At 37.2% G+C, this 27,391-nt stretch overlaps 1 protein-coding gene across 2 annotated transcripts; it reads left to right on the forward strand.

Annotated features, from left to right (window-relative positions):
• GOPC (golgi associated PDZ and coiled-coil motif containing) lies at nt 1-26,771 on the forward strand. Of its 2 annotated transcripts, XM_050315750.1 has the most exons (9): nt 1-284; nt 13,327-13,491; nt 15,948-15,971; nt 19,266-19,441; nt 19,719-19,884; nt 21,110-21,205; nt 21,923-22,087; nt 22,753-22,933; nt 23,464-26,771. In XM_050315750.1, the coding sequence occupies exons 1-9, from the start codon at nt 18-20 to the stop codon at nt 23,580-23,582; spliced, it is 1,359 nt and encodes a 452-aa protein (XP_050171707.1). In that variant the 5' UTR covers nt 1-17; the 3' UTR covers nt 23,583-26,771. The 2 variants fall into 2 exon arrangements, with proteins under 2 accessions (XP_050171707.1, XP_050171708.1); XM_050315751.1 differs by lacking the exon at nt 15,948-15,971.
• The last annotated feature ends 620 nt before the right edge of the window (nt 26,772-27,391 follow it).

Here is a 27,391-nt window from a genome sequence, read left to right on the forward strand (position 1 = left end):
GGGGCGGCAGCGGCGGCATGTCGGCGGCGGGCGGTGGTCCCTGCGGCCCGGGCGCGGCCGGCCCGGCCCCGGGCGGCGGCGTGTCCATGTTCCGCTGGCTGGAGGTGCTGGAGAAGGAGTTCGACAAGGCGTTCGTGGACGTGGACCTGCTGCTGGGCGAGATCGACCCCGACCAGGCCGACATCACGTACGAGGGGCGGCAGAAGATGACGAGCCTGAGCTCGTGTTTCGCGCAGCTCTGCCACAAGGCGCAGACCGTGTCCCAGATCAACCACAAGCTGGAGGTGAGCGGGGCGCGGGGCCGGGGCGCATCCCCGGGGTGCCCGCCCAGGGGACCGGGCCCTGCCCCCGGGGCAGAGAGAGCCCCGCCGGGTTTCTGCCCGCCCCATCGCTGCGAGAGGCCGGGGAGGGTGAACCAGGCCCCGCGCTTCGGGATTCGGGCCTTCCCGTGGCGATGCTCCCTCTGGGTTTGGCTGTTCCAGCGCGGGCTCGGAGCGGTGCGTGCCAGAGGAGCTCTCTTGGATGTGGAAAACAGGAGTCTTGAGCAACAGATGCTGCTGACTTGTCTTCTGTTGGCATTGAGTCCCTGGTGAGTCGGGATGAGACGACACGGTCTCAAGCTGTGCCAGGCGAGGTTTGGGGTTGGATGTTAGGAAGAATTTCTTCTCAGGAAGGGCTGATTAGACTTTGGAATGGGCTGCCGGGGAGGCGGTGGAGTCACCGTCCCTGGGGGTGCTCAAGGAATGGTTGGACGTGGCACTTTACTGCCGTGCTCTAGTTGACAGTGGTGTTCGGACATAGCTTGGACTCGATCTCAGAGGTCTTTTCCAACCTAATTGGTTCTGTGAATTTGGAAAGCCTTTTAAAAAAAAAGGACAAAGACAAGATTGAGGTGCTTAAAGCTTAGTCTCAGCAGTCAAAATGAGGATATTGTTCCTCCTTACAAGTAAAGGAAAAAGAAAAATGGATTGGGGGTGGACTTTGACAGGTCCTCTTGTCCCTTCACACTACAAAGCAGATGAAATAGATCTCTGTCAAGCTTAGTGACTGAGGATAGTAGCAGAGGTCACACATTCTGTGAGAAGAATAGAAACTGTCCTTCCTGTTGGAAGGTTTCTTCATGCCTGATCCAGAGTTTCAGTCAGGGTGGGAAGGAAGAAACATCAGATGGAGCCAAGCTGCCTGGTGCTGATGCTGCTGAGGGTCAGGGTCCCTTGGCTTGTGTGAGAACTGGAGTGCTCTGGAAGGAGATTCTGGGTCACTTCATGGTCATTTTATATCTGTCCAACCAAAGCATCTTTGGTGTCGTAGGTGTTGCCGTTTGTCTTGTCCTTAACAGGCATGAATATGAATATGAGCTGTCTGCTTGTTTTTCAGTAACATATTAGAAGGCTGTTGATGTTTCTTCCTCAGTTGCCTTCTCCCTGGGCTAAAGCCCTCTGGTTTCATCAGTATCTGTTGGAGGCCATACTTTTTTGGAGCTTTATTGCTTGTTCTACTAACTTGTAAGTAGATAGGAGTGAGGGGGGAAATTCTGAGAAACCATGAAAATGCGTGCTTTGTAAGAGCTACAGTAGACAGAATTCCATTCTGTCAGTTTTTCGTGCCACACTTATTATAATAAAGGGATTCTAGAGTCTTCAAGCAGTCTTCTGAAGGTATGCCTTTCAGTAGGAAGTGAAGTAAGTAGATTGGCTTTGATTTTACTCAGGTTTCTTCCTGGTAGGAAGACATTGTAATGCAAAAGAGGCTTAGGATATTTCAGAGTGGAACAAAGAATTTGTTAAACTAGGAGGTTTTTTAATCACTTTCTTTATTTCACCAGAATGCTTACTGTGGTGATGTTTATGTTCTCCTTTGTGTTTATGTTGCATATATATACACTATCAACCCATACAGTAGGCTTAATTATGTAAACGTAGTAAAATATGATTTGTGAGTAGATAATCAGTATTTATTGCATATGGGATGGTGTGAGTTTTGTGTACAGACCTGTAAACCAGGTGAGTTTTCTGGATATTTTAAGAGAATGGATTGGTGCTTGTTGCTTGATGCATATATATTCTTTGAAAGGTTGTTTCAAGCTTAAATGTTTTGGAAGGAAATGATGTAACTCAGCGCCTGAAAGATTTTGTATCTTTCAGAAATCATCAGGGGCACCTAAGGAACTGAAGATCTGGGCCTAAATCTCATATGAGTTGAAGAGCAAAGGAGCACAGTTGTTAATAATTGGCATAAATGTTGTGTATATCTATGTCTGTGAGGTAATTGTTTGATAAGAATGATACTGATAATCTGGAGTGCTTCAGAAGAGAATAAAAAGTTTTTTATTTTGTGGAGTATTTTTATTACTAGGAGCAATATTGGGCCTTATACATATAAAGGAGGTTTTTTTTTCTTTCAAATAGAACTTTGGAAGATTTTAGTATTGCCTTGAAGGTTGTTAATTTTAGGACTTCATGTTTATTGTAGTCATAAACTTGAAATGAAAGCTGCCATTTAAAATCTCCAAAAGATGGAGCTGCTCTGTTTAAAATGAGTGTCTTGTCTTTTCAGATGTCTAGTGGAAAGCCACAGTGTCCAACATGAAGGGTACAGTGACATATTCTGAAAGAAATCACTAACGTTAATACTGGAGCTTAGGATGTGATCAGTGGTTTTACTCTTTTTTTATAATGCAAGTTACTGTATTTAATGTAAGTTTTAAAATTGCGGTCATTTCTTAATAACCCACAATTGTAGTTTTATACTGCTTGTACTTTTCATACAAAGCTTTCATCACATTCATAAAAATGTCATCAGTAAGAGTTTACTGAGGTACAAACACTTATTCAAGCCAATAAGATCCATCTTCAGAAATATGCCTCTGTTTGGATTAAAATAATACTTTGACTGAAGCTAAGTTTGATTAAGCTTACTCTTGCAGCTGCATTTGCCTGATCTTGTCTTAGTGAATGAGTGATACTATTTCACAAAGGAAAACAAAAATTATTAATATGGAAAATAATAAAAAATTATTAATATTGTTCTGTTGTTCATGGATTCCATTTCCTTGACCAAAATTGTTGGGTCTTATTATAATATTACAGGCAAGAATAAAGAAATGCAGTTCAGGCTTTAATTTATCCACTTTATCAGCTTAACGTGCATTCTCTGATTCATACAATTGCTTTTAAGAGGCACAGCTTAGTTAGCTTGGTGGATGGAAGCTCCTGCTGTAGAACTTTTCAGAAGAGTTTTTGCCATCGTGGTGTCTACCTACTGCTAGAGAGTTGAATCCAGGTAAAATATGTATGAGGGATGTTCCTGAATAGTGAAAGAGGTGTTCCAGGAAGATGGTAGTTTCCAAAGAGGCAGCCATATTTTGGCAATTCAGGGCTAAGTTATTTTTAGCAGGAGCCTGAAGGTAGGGCAGATGCACAGGGGATAGATGCAAATAAATTTACTGGTGCATTAGGGTGACGAAAGTTTATAAACATACCACTGTGTTAATACCATTTGCAGTCTTAAACTAGTGGTATGACAGGGAAGGAGGATTTGTTTTCATGGTTTTCCTGCTGGTCACAGTAGGACAAAGTTAGCTTATCAAAGAGGGAGAAAAAGTGTTAGGCAATAGAAGACACCGTCTTTTCTGAGATCAGCTTCACTTCACTATGAACAAATAGGGAAGTGTATCTTGATGGAGGACAGTAAGGGCCTTAGGCTTTTAGAACAAAAGGAGATGACAGCTGTTTTAAAGGAGGGTTTTTTTGCGGTGCTCTGTCTCTTGGAAAGCCGAATAAATCAGCAGATGCAGGCTGGGAGTCAGTCTGTGAGATTTCAGTAGATATTTAATTGAGAAGCAGTTCATAGGCTTTTGTTTTTCCTGTTTGACTGTGACTTGACTATGGCATTGTCTGAATGTCCATTTCAAAAAAGGTCTGTGTAGTGCAGTGCTGTAGAAATAAAATAAGTAGGTCAATGTGCCAGTGAAGACTGAGCTTGACTTTAAGTCTGGCACTTTGCCAATCTGATTCTGCAATTTTAAATGAACAAGCTAGAAAGGAATGTGTGGTGGCGCACACTCTGTGTCTTGGCAGTTGTGTTAAGCCAATATACGTGCTGAAGTTAAAGAAAATATATATGTCTAAGAAGTTAATTGCCTGTGTAGTTTTATGTCTGTAATTAACTTGGAATGAGCAGGTTTAGAGGAACAAGCCGAATTCTTCTGTAAATAACTCCTTACTGTTTCAGCTAAAGCATATGTAGAATAATGTAGGTGATATATATGTTGCATACAGTGTGCAAGTCTGTCTTATGGTGATACACTGCAGAGTTGTAGTCCTGCTTTGTTGTTTGGTTGTACTTCTTGAACCAAGGTAGGACCATTCACCTTCTTAGGAAGGTCTGTTTGGTTTTTTTTCACCCTCTCTCCTTTGTCTTGCACTGAGAAATGCACTTGTTGAAGACCAAGATATTTCTTTGCCCCGTATGAAATATGTTTGTAAAACTGGGAGCATAGTTGCAACAACTTGTTCAACTTTTGACTCTTAGCGCTTTTTCTCTTTTGAATAGAAATCTGTTTGTACTAGACAGTGTGGTTTTTTGAAAAATCAGTTGAATGACATTTGATCCAGCTTATTTTATATCCTAAAATGTAAGCAGTTTTCACATATTCAGGAAGTAGAAATACAGATTAATATGCGTTTTCCAGTTGGCTTATATGCTAAATTGTCATTAGTTTGATACATACAACTTTTATCAGGATAATTAAACCCTTTTAAAGAGGTCCCTTCTACTTAATTCATATTTTACTGTATCAGAAGCCTTGGAATTCTATGCAAGTTGAACTAGTTTATTTCATTTTCAGTCTGCATATAGAAAGGATTTTCCTTTTCTGTCTCATTTGTTGGGAGTTACCAAAGAGAAAGTGAGAGAGAACCAGCATTTTAGTTTATATTTCATCGTTCTACTTACTGAAATATATTGCATAGCTAGTTTGGCTTTCAAAATAATGGCAATAATAAACCCACCAATATGACTTCTAAGAACAGATTTATGTCTTAGTAAGCAACCAGAAGCATGGGCAACCTGACAAAAAAAAGTCTTTGTGAGGCAGTCAGAAATTTGACATTGGCAGCAAAGTGTACAAGTATGATTAAAAAAAAAAAAAGGTAATTTGTGCTTCTGTAAGTAGGTGTAAACAGAATGAAACAATCAAATACAAAGTAAAACAGTAGCAAGAAACAGTACCTAAAGCAAAGTGAAAACAGTAAGAGGTTGCTGCAGTAACATAAAACCGAAGAAGGTCAGTGACTGGTGTATAAATGTTGGTTGATGTATCCATTTTTGTAAAGAGAAACCAAATTCTTAAGGTGCTTTACATGTAGTATTATGGTTATCTTCTAATTGTTGGGAGGAAAAGTGTGCAAACAATTATGTGTCCAGAAGTAATCTTCAGTAGAGAAGATAAAAAAGGAGGAATGTTGTTTTGTATCCTTTTAATTTGCTGACCAGTCTTCTGAATGTTTTGTCAAGACTAGAATAGAATCTAAGAAACAGAGTGGTTAATTTGTCTCATGTGCTTTGTAATCTGTATGAGACATAATAAAAATGGATTAAATTTATTTACAGTTCATTTGCGTCTTCAATATCATACATTGCATTTTTACCAAGACTATTTACCTAGCTACGCTACTGTAACTGTAGTGTTTATTTAGGGAGTCAGTAGTCATAAATTTTGTTGTTCATGTTCTTACTAGCCACATGATAAAGACCATTTTATTAAATTTAAAGATTTAACTAAAAATTTAAGTCACATCATAATAAAGATGAAATAAAAACTTTTAATATAGTTAAAAATTTGTCAGTACAGTCTTTTCAAATAATTTCTTGAAACATTGGCATCATTGACAAGTGGTAAGCATTATATTAGAATTGGGGGGGAAATTTATCATCAAAAATGATGGTTCCTAAGTGAATCACCTATTCAGAAATTCATATTTTGTACAGTGCTGTCACGTTGTTTAGTTTTGCAAGGGGCACGGTGAGATTTATAGGGCTCTGATCTGTTTCATGGTTTCTTATTCAAAACAGTCCATTAAACTTAATAAGGATGTGTGAGAAATTGCAGCAAATGCCACTTAGCAGACAGGAAGAACCAAATAGTCAAGGCTGAGGAAGGGTAAAGTGTTCTTGTCTCTTGGGGAGCTGTAGACAAAGTGGTGAAGTGATACTGGTGAGATAATGGAGACAGTCCTTTCTTGTAGGAATTAGAGAAACATAATAATTAAGAGCTTTGGCTGCTTCCCATCAAGGGGTTGATGCAAAGTTAGGGGTCCCCCTGACCACCTGGTAGTGTGTGGGTTGTGTGGTTCATAACTGTGCACGACAGGCTCTGTTGTTGTTGAACCAACGCCACTTGGGGATCTGGTGTCTGTGAGTGTGTTTAGGCCTCAGGCTGTAAGAGCTGCAGCTGTCACATCCTGAAAAAATTGTTTTCTGTCCTGCATTTGTCTAATGTTATGGGGATACTTAGGAATACTGATTTCACTGTTTGTAAAGCACAAGTAGGGATTTTTTTATCTGTTTTTGCCTTTAAATGATGTTTCTGTCTTTAAAAAAATGCCTTCAGAATGAAACGTTAGGCAAAAATGCTAGTGTTATATCTTGATATTTATATTGCTTTTTTGTGAGTATATGGGCGAGAGTCACAGAGTAATTACAGCATTGTAATTACAAAATTGTAATTACAGTATGCTCTCTTGTGTTTCATGTGTTCCCAGATGTGTTCCTGCAGCCTCTAAATAAGAAGGTTTATAGTCCCAATGAGGAGTGAATGTTGAAATGTATAAACACGTATGTTGGTAAACCTTTTGGAGTCTAGTGTAGGTTATATGAGGACATTCTTCTGAAGAAGTAAAACCACCTCATATATGGATCTGTCCTGTAAAATTAGTTATTAAAAATATGTATATATAGTGGAGGTGTTTTATTAGTAGCAGAATCAAGAGAGCTTGGAAATCATGTGTCCTGCTGATTTGTGGGGAGTGATTTGTCCTAATGGAAGTGCTGAGCACTTTCTCAAGTCACTAAGACCTTCTGGTTCAGGCACTCCCTGTTCTCTCCCGTGATCTGCGATTTTTCATCTTTGCTTTTTCATCTACCTATGTTTTTTGGTTAGTTGGCTGGACACAGACAGCAGCTCAGTCTCCAGCTCAGAACTGCACTTGTGCTGCCCAGACACTGGGCTGTTACCTCCTGTCTCTGGGTAGATTAAACAAATTAGCTGAAGATCTGACTCGTCCCACTTTTCCTTCTGTGAGGGCACTAATCCCTCACTCTTTACTACTAGCAGCTGTTTTGTGCAAAACTGGTATGTTGCAGGAACTTTAATCATACACACCTTTACCCCTTTAACAGCATTGTTTGAATCTTGAAAATTAATTCAGTTCAAGGCAAAATCGGGACAAATGTAGACATAGAGATAAAATGATGGCACTAGACTGCCTTGTTTAGGTAAATAAGAAATTCTGAAATTAAGCCCTAGCTGCTGGCATTCAGAGATTGTATGGTGGGAAAAAATAATCTTTAACTTTAGAAAGACAGTTTTCAGACCTTTATGAGTTTAGAAGACCTGGTATGAGAATGAATTAGGTGTACCCTAAAGGCCTGAAATTAAATGAAAACTTTAAAGGCGTTTGATGAGTGTTTGGCTTATGACTATTAGTCACTGGAGGCTGGTGATATGATGGATAATTTTGTATGTGTCTAGCTTTTCTTTGCTGAAAAATGTGTTTTCTGATATGTGGATTATGCTTAATCTTTTTTTGAGCTAGAAATTCATATACCAAAAAATGCGCTCATTACACTTTGAGGGATTTCAGGTCTTCCTCTCACTTTTACTTGGTGTGGTGAATAATGCCACTGTCTTGCCATTCAGGCCTGTGGCCCACCTTTCCAATTCAGTTTGGCTCTTTTTGAGTTCTCATGTCTGGGTAAGTCATTGGTAGATTTTGTATCTGTTAGCTCAAGTAAAACTCTTGTCCCTAGCACAGAAATTATTGCAGTGATAGCTCAGAAAATGAAAAAGGTTTTCCCAAAAACACTGTCATTATTTTATCTAATGATGCCATCTCTCATTTTGCCTCTCACCCCCCACAGCTGGTTTCACTTTCAAGTAGTGAGGGTTTGTTTCCTGTCAGCGTGGTCTGTTAGTTACCATCATCCCATTGTCTTAAGTTTACTCCGTTTCTGTGTTCCCTCCAGTGCTTTAGATCTGCAGAGGCTGTGATGTTGCCCTATCCTCGCGCCTCATTCAAGCAGTGATGGGTATGAGCAGTGGTAACTGCGGTTTTAGCTGCCATCTGTCTGCTTCCTGTTGTGCACTTCTCTACACAAATACCTCTGCACTTGTGCTTCTCTTTATGTTACATTTATTCATCATTTCCTTCACATATGTACATTGTAAGTATTTCAGGGCAAGGTCACGTATTTAATCTTTTCAGTGTATAAACTTATTATAGGATCTTTGAGTGTGTCTCTGAGATCTTACAGAAATAAATAGTTTGTGGTTAGTTATTCTGATGCTCACTTTTCTATGAAAAATATACAGGTGACTCAATGAGTATTTTTTTCTGAGAGTTCAGACCATCATATGAAAAAACTATATGATATGGTATAAACTACTGGGAAATACAAAATACCTGGTAAATGACAAAATTTGCCCCAAAACTGAGTAAATATTTAGTTAGCCTTTCAAAACTCTTTTTCTGGTATCATCTGTATGTTAGATTATTTGGAAGATAAATATTGAGTTGTACTATTTGATGAATATGACTAAGATCTTCAGTTTACTCAACTGAAGACTTCTATTTAGAATTTAGAACTAGCTTATGTGATAATTTGAAGCAGTAACTCTTTCTGAAATGCTGTGTGTTTACTAGTACTTTGTGGAGGAGAACGAAAACCAGGCTTTCTCCCTGTGCCACAGACAGATCATGTAATTCTTAAAGGTTAGTTTGGTTTTGGTTTGTTTTGGTTTTTTTTTATTATTATTCAGAACAATGAGGAGAAAAAAGGTAAGAAACCAAGGAGTGTGTCTTGTATACTTGAAGTCTATGGATTAGGGACATTAAGAATTAACAGTAATGTGTTTAATAATTATTGATAAATTGGAGAACAAGTTTGAATGAGGTACTTAGGAATAAGTGATGTCAGTAATGCTGTTCTTTTTTTGCTTAGTGTTCTCCAAGCTGACTCATTTACGTAACTTCTCTGAGTTCTCAGCAGGCAGTGCTTAACTGAAGCACTTTTCAGGGCACTTCAGGAAAAGTTGTCTATGACAAGAGAGGTGGGAAAAGTGGAGAATTGAAGCAAGAGCCTGACTTCCTTTAATAACTAAGAAATTTCCTTATTTTCTAGTTGATTTCAGTAAGCTTTGTAAGGTCCAGACCAGCACTTCCTATTGCCGTTGGCACTGAATTCCAGTTACAGATCTTGGTCTGAGAAAAGTATCCATGACTTCAGTGAGTCAGAGACAAATGAGCATATCTCAGAAGGCATTGACTTTGCCAACATGTGCCAGAATAAAAGGAAAAAAAGAGCTGTGCAAATTCTGTCTCTCATGTCCTGTGTCCTTGATTCATCTAGGTCTAGGTGTAGGTTTTCATGATTAAATCCTACTTCCGTGAACCACAGTCCTGTTGTGATATTAGCTGTGTGTTGGCTGGGGCATAGACACAGATGAGTTAGCTGAGAGAAACTGAGGTGTAACCTTGCAGTATGGTACTTGTTAATGAGTGATAAGTGCTAATCTGCACAGTTGGATGCTGCCCAGAAGAGTTCCTTTTCTGGCTGAATCAGCAAGTTACGGTTAAAAGGATGTTATGAAAGTAAACACACTACCTTCTCTTTGCCCTTTGCCCCTTATTGTTCCCCAGTGAAAGTTTCTGTTCTCTATTTGTTGTTTGGTGGCTCTTCCTGAACTCTCCTAACCCTGAAGCTCAATGGTCTCCTGTGGTTGGGTATTTGTTACTTCTGCCCACAGCTGACGTCTCTGCAAACTCCAGAGCAGTTGCAGGTGACCATCAATATACATGACATCTCTCTTCGACAGTCTTGTTGGAGAATACATCCAAAAAAGCTGCCAGTGACGGATTAGTACAGCTGCTTGTGCAACATTAATTTATCCTTGTGTTTATACAAATTGAAATATTAAAATTATATTATTTGGCACCATCTTCTTCTGTCAAACTATTGCCTCCTGCAGTGAATGATGCTCTAGGAAGGAATGGCCTTACTGATAGTTCTTGTTTGTGCTCGTCATTTCCTCTGCTGTCTCTGCCCTTCTCTGTTTTTTACTGAGTAGCTTCCAAAATTGAATATAGAGCTGTTGAATTTCCATAGGTTTCCTTTATAACAAACTGAGGGAATTTGAGTAAAAAATAGTGCTAGTAAGAGTAAAATAAAGGAAAATTAAATGACCTGGCCAAGCAGAGAATGACAGGACTTCTGTGAAATAATGTAAAGATTTGTCAACCTTCATAGAAGTGATCACAAGATGTGAAACCAGCTTTGCTGTGTTTGTATTTTGGAATGTCTCTTGTGTCTGCATCTGTACCTGGGGATAGATTTGTGACTTCCCATAATGAGTAAACAGATTATTTCCATGATATATGCTCATACCATTTCTCATTTTACTCTCTTTATTTTCTTCTCTTTATTTATTAAGGCTTTCCAGTATCTGAGGGGAGCCTACAAAAAACATGGAGAGACACTTTTTACAGGAGCATGTAGTAACAGAACAGGGGTGAATGGTTTCAAACTGAGAGAGGGTAGGTTTAGATTAGGTATTAGGAAGAACTTCTGTCCTGTGAGGGTGGTGGGACACTGGAACAGGTTACCTAGAGACGCTGTAGATGCCCCATCCCTTAAAGTGTTTAAGGCCGGGTTGGATGGAGCTCTGAGCAACATGGTCTAGTGCAAGGTGTCCCTGTCCATGGCAAGGTGGTTGGAACTAGATGATATGTATGGTCCTTTTCAACCCAGGCCATTTCATGACTAAAACAGCAGGACATGAATTTAAACCATGGGTCATATGCAGAGTACTATTTTTAATTTTTATTATGAGTTTGACAGTCTTTTTGTGATACTTTTGGAGCATCATTCATGCCACAAAACTGGTAGCTGTCATTTTTGCTGCTTTGTAATTTGCACAGGGAAATAAATTTATTTCTTCTTTTCTCCCACCAGAACTCTGTTTTGTCTGCCATTCTTTACTAAGTGAGGTTGGACAATATTAAAGTACTCTAATCTATCTGTTCTACCCCTTTGTCCTTCTATGGGCATTTTGAATTAAAACAGATGAGAGAGTGTGTTTACATGTATAAAAAAGCAATAAAAGTCAGTGTGTGAGCTGTGACCAGCTGTTACAAAGGAGAAAGACATTAGTGGTCTTTTTTTTTTTAAGTAGAAGTAATATGTACCTTGTGTAATAATAAGAAAATACTCTTATACATAAATTACGACTGGGACAAACTGTGCCTTCATTATTAAGGTCTTTGTTGTCTGCTCTGTACCATATCATCACCTTTTATGCCAGCGATATTTTCTTTTGCTGCATTAGTTCAGGTGTGTGTCTGCTTTTGTTGGAGGGTAGATAATCCACAGCAGAGAGACTGTAACCATGGCTGGTCACTGGGGAAAACAATGCAGTTTTGCAAGTAGCTCATTTCTCTGAAACTATTTGGCTGTGCAGTATTTTAAATATCATCTTACTGTAGAAGGCAATTTCTGCTTTGGAGTTCTGCAAGGGTTTACAAATTTTTCAAGGTTTTTTTTTTCATTCTGGCAGTTGGAAGGTGGAAATGCATACAGCTCCATTCCTTGGCAAAAGTAAATGCTTACCTGGTCTGTTGAGGCTCCACCTAAGCAGTCTGGTCTGAAATCAGCAGAGTTCATGGGCAGATCATCTCCCACCCTCCAGTCCTGGAGATGTGGGGCAAGAGGGTATAGTCAAAACATGGGGAGGGAGATGTTCTTGTTGGCAGCAGCAAAACTGGAGGTTGGCTCGACCCATCTCATCAAATTGCACTTTAATTTAGGTGCTCTGAAGCACCTCTGGAAGAGCAAACTTATGTCTGAATTACTCTGGAAGCTTAAGGAGGCTGTCCCTTTAAATTACGTACCTAAAGTTAGATGCAGTAAGTACTCCCCACTGATAGTCAAATCCTTCCTGCTTTCTTTTCATTAACTGATACAGACATTTTATAGCAGTGATTTGGCTGGTTGAATGGGGTGAGCATTGCAACTTGCAACTTGATATTCATTGTGAATTTGAACATTAGTATAATGTTGTTATAATACCCTACTTTAGTATGAGATGACTTTTTTTTTTTTTCAGAATTAGTGGCTTTTCCTTTTTGCTCTTTAGTTCCAAATTTTTTGGAAGCAAAAATATGCACTGGGAATTTAGCTAAAAATCCCCTGAAATCATATTCTGGTGTGTGTGTGTTTTTTGTGGTTTTTTGGTTTTTGGTTTGTTTTGGTTTGGTTTTTGTTTTTTGGTTTTGGGTTTGGTTTGGGGTTTTTTTGTTTGTTTGTTTTTTCAAATAATGGCTTTAAAGTTTATATATATATATATATGTATCTTGTCTTATAAAATGCTAATTGAACTTAAGGATAACAAGCCACTTGGTAAACTTGTTCTTTTATTCCAGATATAAACCCTACATGAAAACTGTTTTTAAAATGTTTCAAAAAAACGACTTTTTCAAGAGTTAATAACTATTTTTTGTTTTCTACACATCCATTCTAGGGGCATGCTAATTTGTGGCTTCCGGTTTACCCACCTAATTTGCTATTTCAGTTAAACTGTTGATAATAGACCAATTGTAAATAAAATTATTTGATCTCAGCATTGCATAAATAAATACCATTTTGCTTTGATCAATATTTTTTCAGTAAGATTTAATAATTTTACAGTTTAAAATTGTGTTTACATTGGTATGGTTGTAAATCCTACATAGATTTAATGCCATTTCCCTGTTTTGGGGTGGGCATCGGCATCACATGCCATTGTCTGCAACTCAGCGGTTGTTGCTTTTGGCAGTAGGGCCGTTTGATGCTGCTTTTGTGGGTAAATTATTTTGTGGCAGTTGGGGAGAAAATCCTGCAAACGACACAGTGGTTAAGTTGGACTACAGAGGAACGTATGACAGCGTGTGCTCTTAGCTGTGTTACACCATGTGTAACATGTATGTACCAGCAAATGATGTGTTATGTATCATAGTTCTGGTGACCCTGTTTAATCACTGCTCATTACTCTGACGGGTTGTGTCTTCACAGGCACAGTTGGTTGATCTGAAGTCTGAACTGACGGAAACACAGGCAGAGAAAGCAGTCTTGGAAAAGGAAGTGCATGATCAGCTTTTGCAACTCCATGCTGTTCAGCTTCAGCTACATGCCAAGACTGGTCCGAGTGTTGATTCTGGGACTATTAAGGCAAAACTGGTGAGTGTGATGACTTAAATCTAGTGTTATATTATTCTTTTCCCTCTTCTGACCGAATTTCTTCTCTGGAAGGTGTTAATAAGCTGATGACAGATTTTCACGTTGGAAATGTTATATTTTTCTTTTTTAAGTAACATTTATGGTTGGCTGTTAGCAACCATTAAAAACAACATGAATAATGTCGGAATAGAGAACTAGAATTTAAGAGGTTGTTTTTACATAGTGGTTTTCTAAAGTAAAATAAGAAAATATTTTGGTGATTTATAGAGCTTTTCTGGAGACTGAAATTACAAAAGGTAATAGTTTCCAATAAACAGACACAACCACATTTTCACAGATTTTGCAAAAGCCTAAAGTGAAATAAGTTAATTTTTTTTATTGTAATAACAGTCTGGTGAGAGTAAGAATGGGATTGGTTTGCCAAGCAGAAAGAGAGAGAGAGTAGATGGCATCACACTCCTCTCTCTGTGATCATTCTTTAAGAGTGCTGTGGATGCACTGATGGTGCTGTCTGTTGCTACATGCAGGAGACTGTTGTAAAAGAACTCAATAAACCACTGATAATTTTGTATGATATGTTTTTTAGAAACTCAGTCCTTTTACAAAACCCACCAAAAGTTAACAATAATTAATCTGGGCAATTAGTTGGCATTGTCTGGCAGCCAGAGCCTAGTCTGCCTTGTTACTAGCCACAGCACAAATTCAGGCTCTAACACTAAGACTTTGTAAATTAGAAAAGTAATGTAGTGTTGTAGAGATGTGTTTTCTAACTGTTGGTGTGAATCCAAGTATATCTCTGACTGTTTCTAAAATTGCTTCACAGTTGGATTGCAAATACCTTGTCCCAGTGTATGTGGAAAATACTTCTGCTATTTTGTCCTGTTAATTAATGTACAATAAAATACAGTAATAGACTGTAAGGCTTAAAGGATGTCTAGGCTAATCACTGAATAACAGCAGTAACCCAAATTCTTCTGTTTCAGATCCAAAAGCTGTGATTGAATTAGAGCTGTCTTCCTAGGCCTACATATTTTCTGAGTTGTCTGTACATAATTTGTTCTGTACTGATTTATAGTTGAAGTATGATGAAATTTGTTTAGAGCTGTTAATAATTCTTATGGCTTTGTAAATAAGCATGAGTTAATTAGCACCAGCATTTTGTAAGTGTTAGGCTGCAGGTTTACATGTAGCAATTTTTTTAAGTCAACACATCACTGTGAGTAAATTTTATTAGTTAGGCTTAACTGCTGAGTGACATGGAGAGTAATACTTTTAACCTTTTTGTTTCTCTTTACCTTGTTATAAACAATTTCTAAAGATATATTAAATCTCCATGCTATTAACAGCAGTTTTCTTCCCACAGGTGACAATAAATGCATTTTACTCTACATTGTTTCAGATTTTATCTGTGTTTAAGTTGAATTTTTTTAATGGCTTAGACTGATATTCTCTCCTTAATTTCCCTTAGTTTTTCCTTTTTATAAATATCAGAACTAGTCTTTGGAGTTTGCTTTACTTTGCCTTTAGGGAATTCACAGTTATGGACAGAAGCTCAACTTTAAACTCTTCTAGATAAAGAAAGCTGTAAAGCTAGAACAAGCAAAACTGAGCCTGCTTAAATGAGAATAAAATGGGAAGTGTGATATTTGGGTAAATAAAAACTGTTGTACTGACCTTCTGGCAGCCAGAAAGCCTCTGAGGGCAAAGAAGAACCGTGTCAACACAATATGCAATGGGGAAATAAAGTTCTGTACTAGTTGACTTCCTGCTTTCTTTGAGAGACAGACACTCTTCTTTTGTATGTAGACTCTTAGCATAAATGGATAGTCTGTAACTTGTAAAGTTGTACACAGTGGTCAACTAGGACATTTCAAAATGTTTAGATTACTAAGCAGTTGATAACATTAAGTGGTCTAGGCTGAATCTATTTTTAGGAGTGGTAAATCTCAGTCCAATCACAATAACACTTTCTGTGTAAAAATATGAAATTTCCTAGTTGAATTTTTTTTTCTTGAGTTTTGCAGTTGATATACCTCTTCTGATACTTCTTCCTGTCCTTTATGCCCCTCTTATAACACATATTTTGTTGTTCCTTCTGAAAGGAAAAAATCTATTATCCGCATAACAGATGTAATAGTGCAGAATGGATTTTCTGTGATACCTTCATGTATGTTGCATTACCTTTATAGAGATTCTTGGTATTTTAGGAGAAAATATTGTTTTTAATGCTACACTAAGGCTAAGTTTTTAATAAGATTCTTAATAACTTTCACAGCAAAATAACAAAATTGTTGCTAAATACAATTGTAGCAATGTGCTTGTTTTTTATGCCTTCTGATAAAATTTACAGTCTGCTGGTGAATGTCTTTTGGAGTAAGTAACTTATGTTGTTGCATTTTCTTGAAGTTCCTACTGCCTTTTTCTCTAATCATGGAACTCTTTTCTTCTGTCTTAAGTCTGTCCTTTCTGTGGATGAAATGGTAAGTATGCTGGTTGCCAATTTTTCTTCATGTTTAAGCAGTGCTTTTGTTTTGTGCAACAACTTATATGTATGTTGGCCTCAGAAACTGGCAAAACAGATCTGGCTTGTTCTTTCTTCCTAACGGTTGGCAAGATGCTGTGTAAAGAATTTCCTTTGCATTTTAAATTCCTTTTCTAGATGTGGTGCCCTCTTTCCTAAATCTCTATGTGTTTTATTTATCATTGCTACAGCTAATTTGGGGTGATATCTGGCAGCTTGACATTCTGAAAGATTGTCCTGGCAGTATCTCAAAACAAGGTTAATGTGTTATACAATTTCCGAAGCATAAACACTGTGCACATCTATGAGTGTAATCTGAAGTATTTTGCATGTTGTATATAAAAAAATATCCTGTCAACTTTTCCTTTTTTTTCCCCTTTTCTCTGTTCCTTTTATGGGCCTGATTTAATATGAGGTACTGGCTTGTGTAACAGCCAAAAGCATATAAACACAGTAATACATAGATAAGAAGAAAAAGTGAAGCAAAGGTGACTTTCATCTTCCAGTTTTTCACAGTGATAGACTTGAAAGGTTTTTAAACAGTGTTTCCACTTTTACTATCTTATATCCTTCTTTATCATTACTCAGTATTTGCTTTTTGAAAAGCCATGGAAGAGCTGGTAACTGTAAGCTTTGACCTTCAACCTGGCAGTTGCATTTTTGGTTTAGTTTTTTTTTTTTTTATATTACCAACAGAAAATACGTTTTCTGTTTTCAGAACCTATGCCATACTATGAACACTAGAAAACATTAAACTGTTCTGTAACTTCTTTGATTTCTTTAAATATTTTTGGGACTTTTGTCACATCTCCTGACAGTCATTCAAAACAAGATGGGTTCTTTCAGTACATCTTCAGAGATTCTGTATTGCAAACCTTTTGATTTTTTTTTTTTTTTTTAATTCATGTGGTACTCAGTTGGAGACAGTCCAGAAAAGAAAGGCTTCTGGGTGTGATTTTCCACCTCAGTCACAGAACAGTAGTCATAGTAATGGGGAAAATAGGAAGAAAATACTTCTATGGGGTTGCATTGTTACTTGTGTTTTAGGTGTAACATTTAAAATGCATGACTAAAAGTGATTCTACTTAGAAATGTAACATTTGGCTTTCTGTTTGAATTTAATTTAAATGACAAACCAAATTCAGAGAAAAATCAATGGAACATTTCAGTCTTGATGAGAGTGTATAAACTGGCTGCTTTGTATAAATACAGTAAAATATGCTGCATGAAATATGCTAGTGTTATCGAATATCTTGGATCACTTCAACAATTCAATTTTCTGAGGCAGGTTGGAATATACCTGTCTTAAATTCTAGTCTTTGTCTTGATATTTGTCAAATAAAGGATGTTCTAAAAGTGAGTATGTATACAAACAGGGAGCCTATCCTGCTTAGAGCACCTTGGTGCGATATGGGCAATATGTACACAGCTAACAGGGGCACTGTTGCCTATACATACTGTATATGGACTTTGCAGCTACTGTAAAACAGGTGTTATGCCTGAACTGTGACCCTTCTCACTGCCCAAGTGTGTGGCAGAGGCAACACAGCATGGTGGCGCTCTTGAATTCTTGTAATTGCCCTTTGGCTGCTGGCAGTAGCTGTGAATTAAAGCCCAAGACCAAAGTAATAGTAGAGAGAATTGGTATAACCTTGAGAACTCCTATTCTTGAAAGGTAGATCAGTCAAAATTCTTGTCTAGGAGTGATCCTGCAGTTCAGAAAGAGATTTGCTGAAGAGAGCCATTCTCACAAGACAAGCCCCAACTCAAAAGACCGGAGACCATAAGTGGCTTTGTGTGACATGTTTTTCTAATGTGCATATGAGAATGACAGGAAGTAAAAATGCAGGTTTCAAGCAGTCTTTGTGCTACTCCTACTGAGCACTATGCTAGACCAGCATGTACATAGGTGTAATGTACTCTGTTCATCTGTCTAACCTGATACAAGTATTTAGCAGCTGAGGGAGATTCAGAGTTGACTTTCTGTCAAATAGCTATAAATGCTTACATATATCTGTTGTGAAAATAACTCTCTGGGAGGACCAGCCTTGCATAATTTCTCAAATGTGGCAATATTGACTATATTAGTGGTTTTATGTCCAGGCTTGGAATAGCGAATATCATATTCACAATTTGATAACAGATTTGTCTTGCCAGTTCTGTAAAATTTTGTATCTGTCCTGTTGCTTCTTTAGTGGCACTTCCTGGTTTTATTTCCTTAACAATATAATTGATACAAGCACAGAGAACAGGTTTTTTTGGGTACTCTAAATGTCTTCAAAAATGCATTATGGTGAACTTAGTTTTTATTGCTGTTTGAATTGTCAGTCATTTTTTAGAGGAAACAGTACTAGACCCTGTGTCTCTTCCATTTTCCTGTTTCCTATTTCCAGTGGGAGGAGGTTCCCTCTTTGTAAAAGAGATACAGAGCAAAATATGAAGATATGAGTAATCAAACGTGCTCTCCTTAAAGTAGATTTTATAGATTAGCAATCTGAGCATACTAATTCCTTTTGCTCCAGTGCCCTAGGTATCAGAAAAGGTAATAACTGTGCCATTTCTGTACACTTGGGATGGAGCACTGTGAGACTAATTTATATTTCCGTAATTCCTTGTTCGGGGGGTGGGCTTAAAGTGTGGGTTTAGTGTGGGTTTTGGTTTTGGGTGTTTTTGGTTTTTTTTAACACAGCTATTTTGCGCTAATTCTCCTTTAAGTTTGTCAGGGTAGGCATCTTCTTGTGTAGAATCTCTGGCATTATTTATGTAGTCTTCGGACTCTAATTTGGAAATGTCTGTGGATGGACATTTCCCAGTTGTTTGCATGAAAATAGTTGTCATTTTAAGGATACGTGGACTTATAAAATGTTTCCTTGACATAATCATCATCATCATCATTATCATCATCAAATAGTTAAAGAATGTGGTTCAGTTGAAATATTTAGTGGCTTTATAGTTACTCTTTAATTTTAAAAATAGTATTCTTTAACTTTGAATCTCCCATTTGCAAGACAGTAAAAATTAGGGATGATATTCAGTCTTCTTAAATTTTGCCACCTTTGTATAGGATAAATATGCAAACCACTAGCTGTAGTGCCAGAGTCCATGCTTTCTTTCTTTTTTTTCCTGCATGTGTGTCTTGTACTCAGGAGAATAATTTCAGTTTGTGTGTGCAGAAACAATAAGTGGTCTTTTATTATTAACCTGGATGAAGGCTTTTCAACTTTTTTTTTTTTTCTCTCTTTTTGTTGTAAAGGAGAGAGAACTTGAAGCTAACAAGAAAGAAAAAGTGAAAGAAGCTCAGCTGGAAGCTGAGGTGAAGTTGCTGAGGAAGGAGAATGAAGCCCTTCGTAGACACATAGCTGTGCTTCAGGCTGAGGTTTATGGAGCAAGACTAGCAGCCAAGTATTTAGATAAGGAGCTAGCTGGAAGGTATGTGAAGTCTATCCGCCTCCCTTAGCACGAGACGTTCTTAGTTGCTGTTTTCTTCCTTTGCATCCCCAGAGGCAGGTTCAAAGTTAAGACTAAGTAAGAAAAGTCTCACATTTCTGGTTAATTGAACAGAAGGTAGAAACAAAATCCCCACAGTTCTTGCAGTAGTTGCCACATGACTATATGCTGTAGCCACGTGAAGTGTATGACTCGTACAGTGCATTGATTTTTCAGCTGTAATACAGCATCTTGTTTTACTCTCCTTGTCACCCTGTAGGGTCCAGCAGATTCAGTTATTGGGCCGAGACATGAAAGGACCCGCTCATGACAAGCTGTGGAATCAGCTTGAAGCAGAAATACACCTTCACCGTCACAAAACTGTTATTAGAGCTTGTCGAGGTCGGAATGATCTAAAACGACCGATGCAAGCACCACCAGGTCATGTAAGTCGAAAAGATAAGCCCTTCCTCCATTATTTCCACCGTTTGCGGGAAACAGACATGAGTTACTTTGTGACTGTTTTCACTTTAATATTGTGTTCTTTCAAATGTCGCTTGTAAATGCATAATTCTTTTGTATGCTGAAGGACAGTTCCATGCTGAATAGCGTGACCCTATAGATGACAGGAATGATAATGGAATTCCTTTGACTTACCTGGGAATGCCCAGTCCTTCTGAAGACTGAGCCTCTGCTGTGTGTTTTTATAAATATAAATTTAACAGCAGAATTTTGTAACCTGGACTTCAAAATGTGGAGCTATCTTACTTACGGAAAACAAGAATAACATTTTTACTAATAGATTGAACTGAAGTCAATTTCAATTTTTTCTTAAAGACCATATAAATTGACACTGTAAAATAATTGTTTGTTGGTTTGGGGTTTTTTTCCTCATAAAGGTGCTTTTTAAAGCTAAACCTTTAAACAGCATTTCACTGTGGGTATCTTAGAACTCACCCAATGTGGCACATGTGCTGTTAATTATCTCAGTGTTCAGTGCATAAACCCAAACATTTTCAGGAAAGTGCTTTACTTTGATCTGTTCTGAATACCTTAGTTGGTCAGGTGGATCTTATGGCTTATGTTTTGATTGTATGCAAAATACTGGTGGACAAATATGTGTATGTGTGATTTTAAGAGTATGCATAATGCTGCAAGTGACTTAACAAAAGCAAAACCCAATACTTTGATTTATTTAATCTGGCTTTTAGTTTCATGTTCAATGGCTTTTGGTGTGGTTTATGACAATAAAAATAAACTTGAGCAAGCAACCTCTTCATTGGCACCCTATTACCTCTTCTGTCATTTGGTTAGTTATAAATTATGTCATACAACATTTTAGCAGTGATAGGCATTTCTTCATGTAGTCCCTTTATATTTTTAATATGTGGGTGATTTCCTTCTTTTGAAGTTAAGTTCTGTGTTGTGCATCACTCAGCACTGAAATAACTTAAATAATTATTCCCATCAGGGGTGCATAATGGAGAATCTTTTCTGATTTCATACTGTTTCTGTAAAGAGGCACTGTAAGTTTGTCCTGCCTGGAGCTAACCTAAAACACTGTTGCTCATCCAGTGCCTGTATATAATTAAAAAAACCCAAAATGTGAAATGCATCGGGTTTTGGTTCACATGTTCACGTTTGTGCTATGTTTGTTTTTTGTCAAACTAGGATCCTGATGCCTTAAAGAAGAGTCAAGGTGTTGGTCCAATCAGAAAAGTTTTGCTAGTTAAAGAAGACCATGAAGGATTAGGAATTTCAATCACAGTAAATATTTGCATTTATTTTCTATGACACAGAAGTCCTGCATATGAAAAAAGCATGCACAAATCCATTTCTTTGGCCATAGAACTTAGACACGTTTTGATAGATTAGAAAATAGATAATTGCTACTTTATGTCAAACTTATGATTTTGAGGTTTAGGGTATGGACACTTGCCAGTGGTGAATTTCAATTGTGGTAAGTGTGTAGAAGAGCAGAGGCAACCTGAGACCTGACTACCAAACCTTAGCTGTTGTGATTATAACCTTTTTTTTTCCTAAGTATCTGTGTTGGCATCTCACACCTAACAAAAGCTGTATGAACTTTTTACAACAAATTTAAAAAATTTTGACTATTATACTTTTATTCTAAATATGAATACTGTTTCTTACAAGTCAATATGGTGCCTCATAGGTTTTTTTAATGAAGTTTTCAGCTTTTCATCAGCTTGTATATGATTTTATAGTGTTGTTATTGTTCAAAATTACCTCCTTTGACTCTTTGCAGTACATATTTGAAATATTCCATTCTATTGTGGGGAGAAGAATTAAGGGAAGCATTGCATGTGTTCTTCTTAAAGATTCTTTTTGTCTGAAGAATGATTTCTAATTTTCTAAAATAGAAGTTGAAATAAGCACTTTAGGAGCAATTACCTGCATGCTGATTTTATGTTAAAGGGCGTCTCAGTTAATTAAAATATACTTTTTTTTTTTCTTAAATAGGGTGGGAAGGAGCATGGTGTTCCAATACTGATCTCTGAAATCCACCCTGGGCAACCTGCTGATCGATGTGGAGGACTGCATGTTGGTGATGCTATTCTGGCAGTAAATGGAGTTAATCTAAGAGATGCCAAACATAAAGAAGCTGTAACTATTCTTTCCCAACAGGTCAGTTGGGACCTGTTATCCATAGGCACGTTTAGGTGCTTCTTGTGTTCTGCCTCTTGAATTACTTTGAATTTTAATGTTTACTGTTAAGCACAGTGTAATGCTAAGCTACAGTGATTCCTGAGGCTGTGTCACCTTACACTTAATCCTCTTACGTCTTGAAATGTAAGGAGGAAAAATGCTGGGCCAGTACTGGTTCAGTTAAATTCGTGTATTGGCTAATGATTCTTCAGTAAGGCTGATGGAAATCAGCTTGTTACATTGTCCCACAGAAATAATTCTTTAGTGACATACACTTTAATCTGTTATGACTGAACAGCTCCAGCCAAACAGTGTTTCTTTGTGGTCTAGAACCTTCCTGCCTTTTTCAGACAGTTAACAGGTGTGTCTAATTTAGCAGAAAGCTTCCTCATTAGAAGTCGCTGTTTGAAATGTATTGGAATATATCTAAGAAATTCAGATAATTTTGTAAAAAATATACAGCTTAGCTATAGAGCTGTGCTATTTTAGTCAGTAAAAACTTGATTCAGATACACGTCCAAAATGCTCAACACATGTGTTTACAATAATAAAATGTATTTGTTTTAGTAACCTAGCTCATCTTGGTAATCCTATTAGGTAGCTGTGCAGTAGTAACTAAATTTGTAATTTTCATTGCATTTCAGAGAGGTGAAATTGAATTTGAAGTAGTGTATGTTGCTCCAGAAGTTGATTCGGATGATGAAAACGTGGAATATGAGGATGAGAGTGGACACCGTTATCGTTTATACCTTGATGAATTAGAGGAAGGTGCAAATTCAAGTTCTAATAGGAAAGATGCAAATGTGGATGTCAAACCTTCACAAGGTAAACCTTCTGAAACGTGTTACATGCAGTTTGATTCTCAGGATGCAAACCAGTTTCTGGAAAATACTGTTTTATATTCACTGTAAAATTAATCTACTGTCAATTCATGATTAGCATGAATTAACCTACTCATAGGCTGTCAGCTCTTCTGGTTGGTCCCTCACTCTTTGGCCTGCTTTACTTAGATATACCTGAATTAGCTGAATTAATTTATGGATTTTTTTCATGGTAATTTTTTCCCCAAAGTTTGAAATTCAAATTTATTCTTGTCTTTTTCTGCCTCTAATCTAGGAGTAGTTAATGTCCCTTAACACTTAATGTTGTTTGGCTTCTTCAGATACAGTTGTTAAGTTAGAGAGGTAAAGAAACAGTTCCTGTTTTCCTGACATACTGTGTTCTGCTGAAAACCTGTTAGCTTAAATTTAGCAGTCATTTCAGCATGCTTTCTGGTTTCTGAAATAGAGATCAACTGATTTGTCCTTTCCAAGATTGCTTCACTTCCTTAACTAAACTTTCTTTTTATCTTGCAGTGTTTGATAAGAAGCCAAATATTGATGGACATGAAAATGGAGACCTGGGGAATTCAGTTGAAGGTTCATTAGAAGACACTGCACCCAAATTAGCCCGTTCTGCTGAGTCTTTATCCTAAAAACAATCAATCAAAGAAAAAAATCAACTGGACAAATCCCATCTTTGGGAGCAATTGATAATCAATATTGACTGCTTAAAGTTGCATATGCTAGAGTAGGTTGTAAAAGGATGATTAAATGTCAAGAGAACTGTATTACTGTTGCCTGGAAAAAAGGCGGTTACCTCAGGGCTTCATTGTGAGCAAGTCTAAATGTGGAAAACTGTCTTTTGCGTGAACACACAGTAGTTACCTAACACATGGCATGTGAAATGGATTTCTTTTAATAATAAAAGAGTAATCCACTGAAGTGTGGGATTTCTAAAATTAATAACCTCAACACGCTCCACTTTTAGTCTCATCGATGTCCCTAAGGAAGTAGAATAATATGTGGCCAGCTTCATTTTGACCCTTTGATGTTTTAAAGGGACAACTGGTGTTAAATTTGGTGTGAAACATGCTTAAACCCTAAAAGGATGAGGGGGGCAGTTGTTCCATTGCATTCATGAGTTTTGTATTTCAGATTTTTTTTTCTCAGAATAGTAAAGACCAGAGCTTTTATTTGAGCAAAGACTATCAAAACCCAAATAGGCAGTGGGTTACTTGCTAATCATGATCTTTCAGCCCATGATAATGTTATGGGTGAGATTTTCAGAATTATTGTTTTAATTTAAAGTCACCAATATATTACAGGGTTCTAAAGGTGAAGTTAGTTTAAAAATTACTCACAATTATGTGGGCCCTTTGGTATTTTTTTTTCTGAGCATTGTCAGTGTAGTGTTTGGTTTTGAATGGATATGGTTACCGCTAATGGAGTTGGTCATTATTAGCTTTACCTTATGAAATGCTCAGTGGTTTTGATGGGTACTGAACGTATTAATTTCACATTAAAATAATCCTTAAAGCAGTGGAAGTTGAGTGCACAGTACTTTACAGAAGGTGCTCAGAATGATACTATGTCTGGCCCTATCCATGTTATGTTATGGCAATCATATTAACCTCTAATTGTCTTACTGTTGAAACAAAATGTTACTCCCTTTGTGAGAGCAGTGTATCTTAAAATAGTTTTTGATTGGTGTACATCTAAAGGCCCACAGCGGGGCTGCAGACAGCAATGTTAAGGAGGGTGTCTTGACCCTCCATTTGTAGATCTGTTGGAGAAGTGCAGCACACTCCACAAACAAGCTCTACGTTGTCATCGCACTTATTATTTCAGCATGCAGTGCTGTCTTTACTGCCCGCTTCTCTGCAGGCTGTTGAACTGTAATGTGAAAAGATTTTGTACATTGAAAGAGGAACTAACATGAAAAGACGTCTTTGCAAGTGTTGCTGTGTAGGATGTACATACATAAGAAAAAAGCTCAAAGGCCTTTAGAGTAACATCAACCAATCTTATGTTCTAAAATGTGATGTAGAACACAGTTACTTTGTCTCTTCTAGGAGCACTATATATATATATGTTTATAGAAAAAACCTAAAAATGTATATACTTTATTCAAAGATTTTGCTATTTATAAATCCCTTAACTTCGCTATTTACACGATAGTTTTATGTGTGTGTGCGTGCGCGCATGAGTTCCACTTACTCAGTGGAATAACATTATTTGGTTCATTTTTTTTAATAGTCTTTGTCATACAGCATACTGTTGAAGGTTTTTAAAATAGTCAAGGCTGTACAGTTTTCACTGAACAGAAACTAGTATTTAAAAATAAAGCTGTGTGAAGAAGAAACAGGTCCCCAGGCATGTTTCTTTTTCTGAAGCTTCAAAAACTTGAGGACACGTTGGCTGCGTGTTAGCAGATGAATCCACTGCCAGAACTTTGCATCCAGATTTCTGTTCTTCCCACAGCTACTCAAGCAGAGTGCATTCTGAAACTGTCTGTAGCTTGGAACACTCTATGTCCTCTTTGTCTGGAACGATAGTTCAAAGCTAAGTAGTGGTCATTTTGTCCTTGAAAATCACCGCTCTATGGAATCTTGCTGCAGTTCTTAGAAATTAGACTTGTCCAACCACTCGTGTAACTTTTTAAAAAGGCAGTAAATTTGCTTGTACAGTTTCCCTTTATTTGAGGGAAAAGTGAAATTTTTAATTTATTTGTTCTTCCTTACTTCTCAGAACACCATATTTTCTGTTTAATGCATTTGATCAGTTTTAGCCTGAAGTGGGGCAATGTTTCTAGAGTTATTTTCCTAACATTTCTTGTCCACCAGTTTTACATGATGTTATACTCTCTTCTTCATCTGCTGGACCCTTTCTCTCCTCTTACCTTGTCTATTTTTAACTATAAATGAGATCAACAAAAGGAACATGACTAGGAGTAGATGAATCAGGTAGCAGTAAATTATCATCAGATTTCCTTCCTGGCAGTTTTTATAGTCTTTGTTTAGAAAGTCTTGAATGGGAGGATTTTGCTCAGACACTACAGTCTGTCTCCATTTACTCTGTACTTCCTACCAGCTAATTTAACATACTGGTTTATTTGTAATCATACTGAGATGCTTAGAGATTAATATTTAAACTGAGAAAAGTTTTGCAAGATGAGATTTCCAGATTCAGTAGACAAATGTGTGTTCTTCCTTTTGTCAGTAACTGGAAGACTCAGTCCTGCTGATTCCCAGGGGTTGAACGAGTTAGACTTGGAAGAATTCCTGAGGAAAGTCAGTGTTCAGATGTCATTTTTTTTTAAAGTGTAAAATGGTTTACTTGCGTGTGTATATATATTTTTACTTAAAAAATAAAATAATATTCTAAAGATAATTTTGTGACTTTTTTTTTTTTTTAAGTGAGTAACTCCTTGCCCGTTAAAATTTTCAGTGAGGCAATTGTGTTTTAAGCTAAAGGTGGACAATGTTGGCGTCTGGGACCATTGTTAATTAAAAGCATGTAAGATAAGGAAAATGCTTTATGGCAGTAAATTTAACTCTGATCAAAGGCTGTATGTAGTATTTGCTTTGTAGAAGTGTATTCTTGGCAATGAAGAGGGTTTGTATCTGTCTCAATATGTTTTAATGCACAGTTGTATCAAACAAAATTCAGGTATTTATTGTATTTGTCCAAACCTAATTACATCATGGGTTACTCTCATTTCTGTAGCAGATAGAAGAACATTTTGCAAAAAATGTGTACATCTTGTTAAGCTGAATATAATATATTTTTATTAGCCTTCAAATAAATATACTCTTCTGCATTGCAGTGATTTCTGCACCTAATTCAGACTTGTATTTAATTTTCTTCTTTTTTGTATGTAAAAAACACCCAACTTTGTATGTGATAGTTTTCTGTTAAACATGTAGTTCTTACCTGGCCTAAAAGCTAATATGGGGCAAACCAAAACTGCGTAAGTTTGACTCTAATCCAGTCTTGGCCAGCAATGGTTAATAGCAAATTACATTTTTTGAAAGATAGAGTTATAGGATATGTTTATAATTTCATTGAGATACATTTTCTGCTGAGTGTTTTTCAGTTGAAAAAAAAATATTTGCAGTATCTGGCTGTATAATAATACCGTAAATATTCTGAAGCCCTTGACTAAGAAGAGCTATAAAGACCCAGACCTGTCAACCAATTAAGTAATTTGGGTAAAATTGTGGATACTGCCCTTTTCTCTCTTTTTTTTGTTTCCCATGCATTATGAATAATAAGTGTATTCTGAGTTTTCCACTGAAGTTACAAAACATAAGTTTAAGTTACAATTTTTAGTCCTAATATTAAAGTCTCGTTGTTCAGGTTAAGTGTCTGTTTTGTATTCTAAATTGTATTTTAAAAGAAATAATGTCTCACCTACACTTGAGTGGTCATTTTGCCCTAAAGCATCAAGTTCATCTGAATG

Source organism: Myiozetetes cayanensis, unplaced genomic scaffold (assembly GCF_022539395.1).
Source record: "Myiozetetes cayanensis isolate MyiCay16 unplaced genomic scaffold, myiCay2020 scf2-11, whole genome shotgun sequence".
Lineage (NCBI taxonomy): Eukaryota > Metazoa > Chordata > Aves > Passeriformes > Tyrannidae > Myiozetetes > Myiozetetes cayanensis.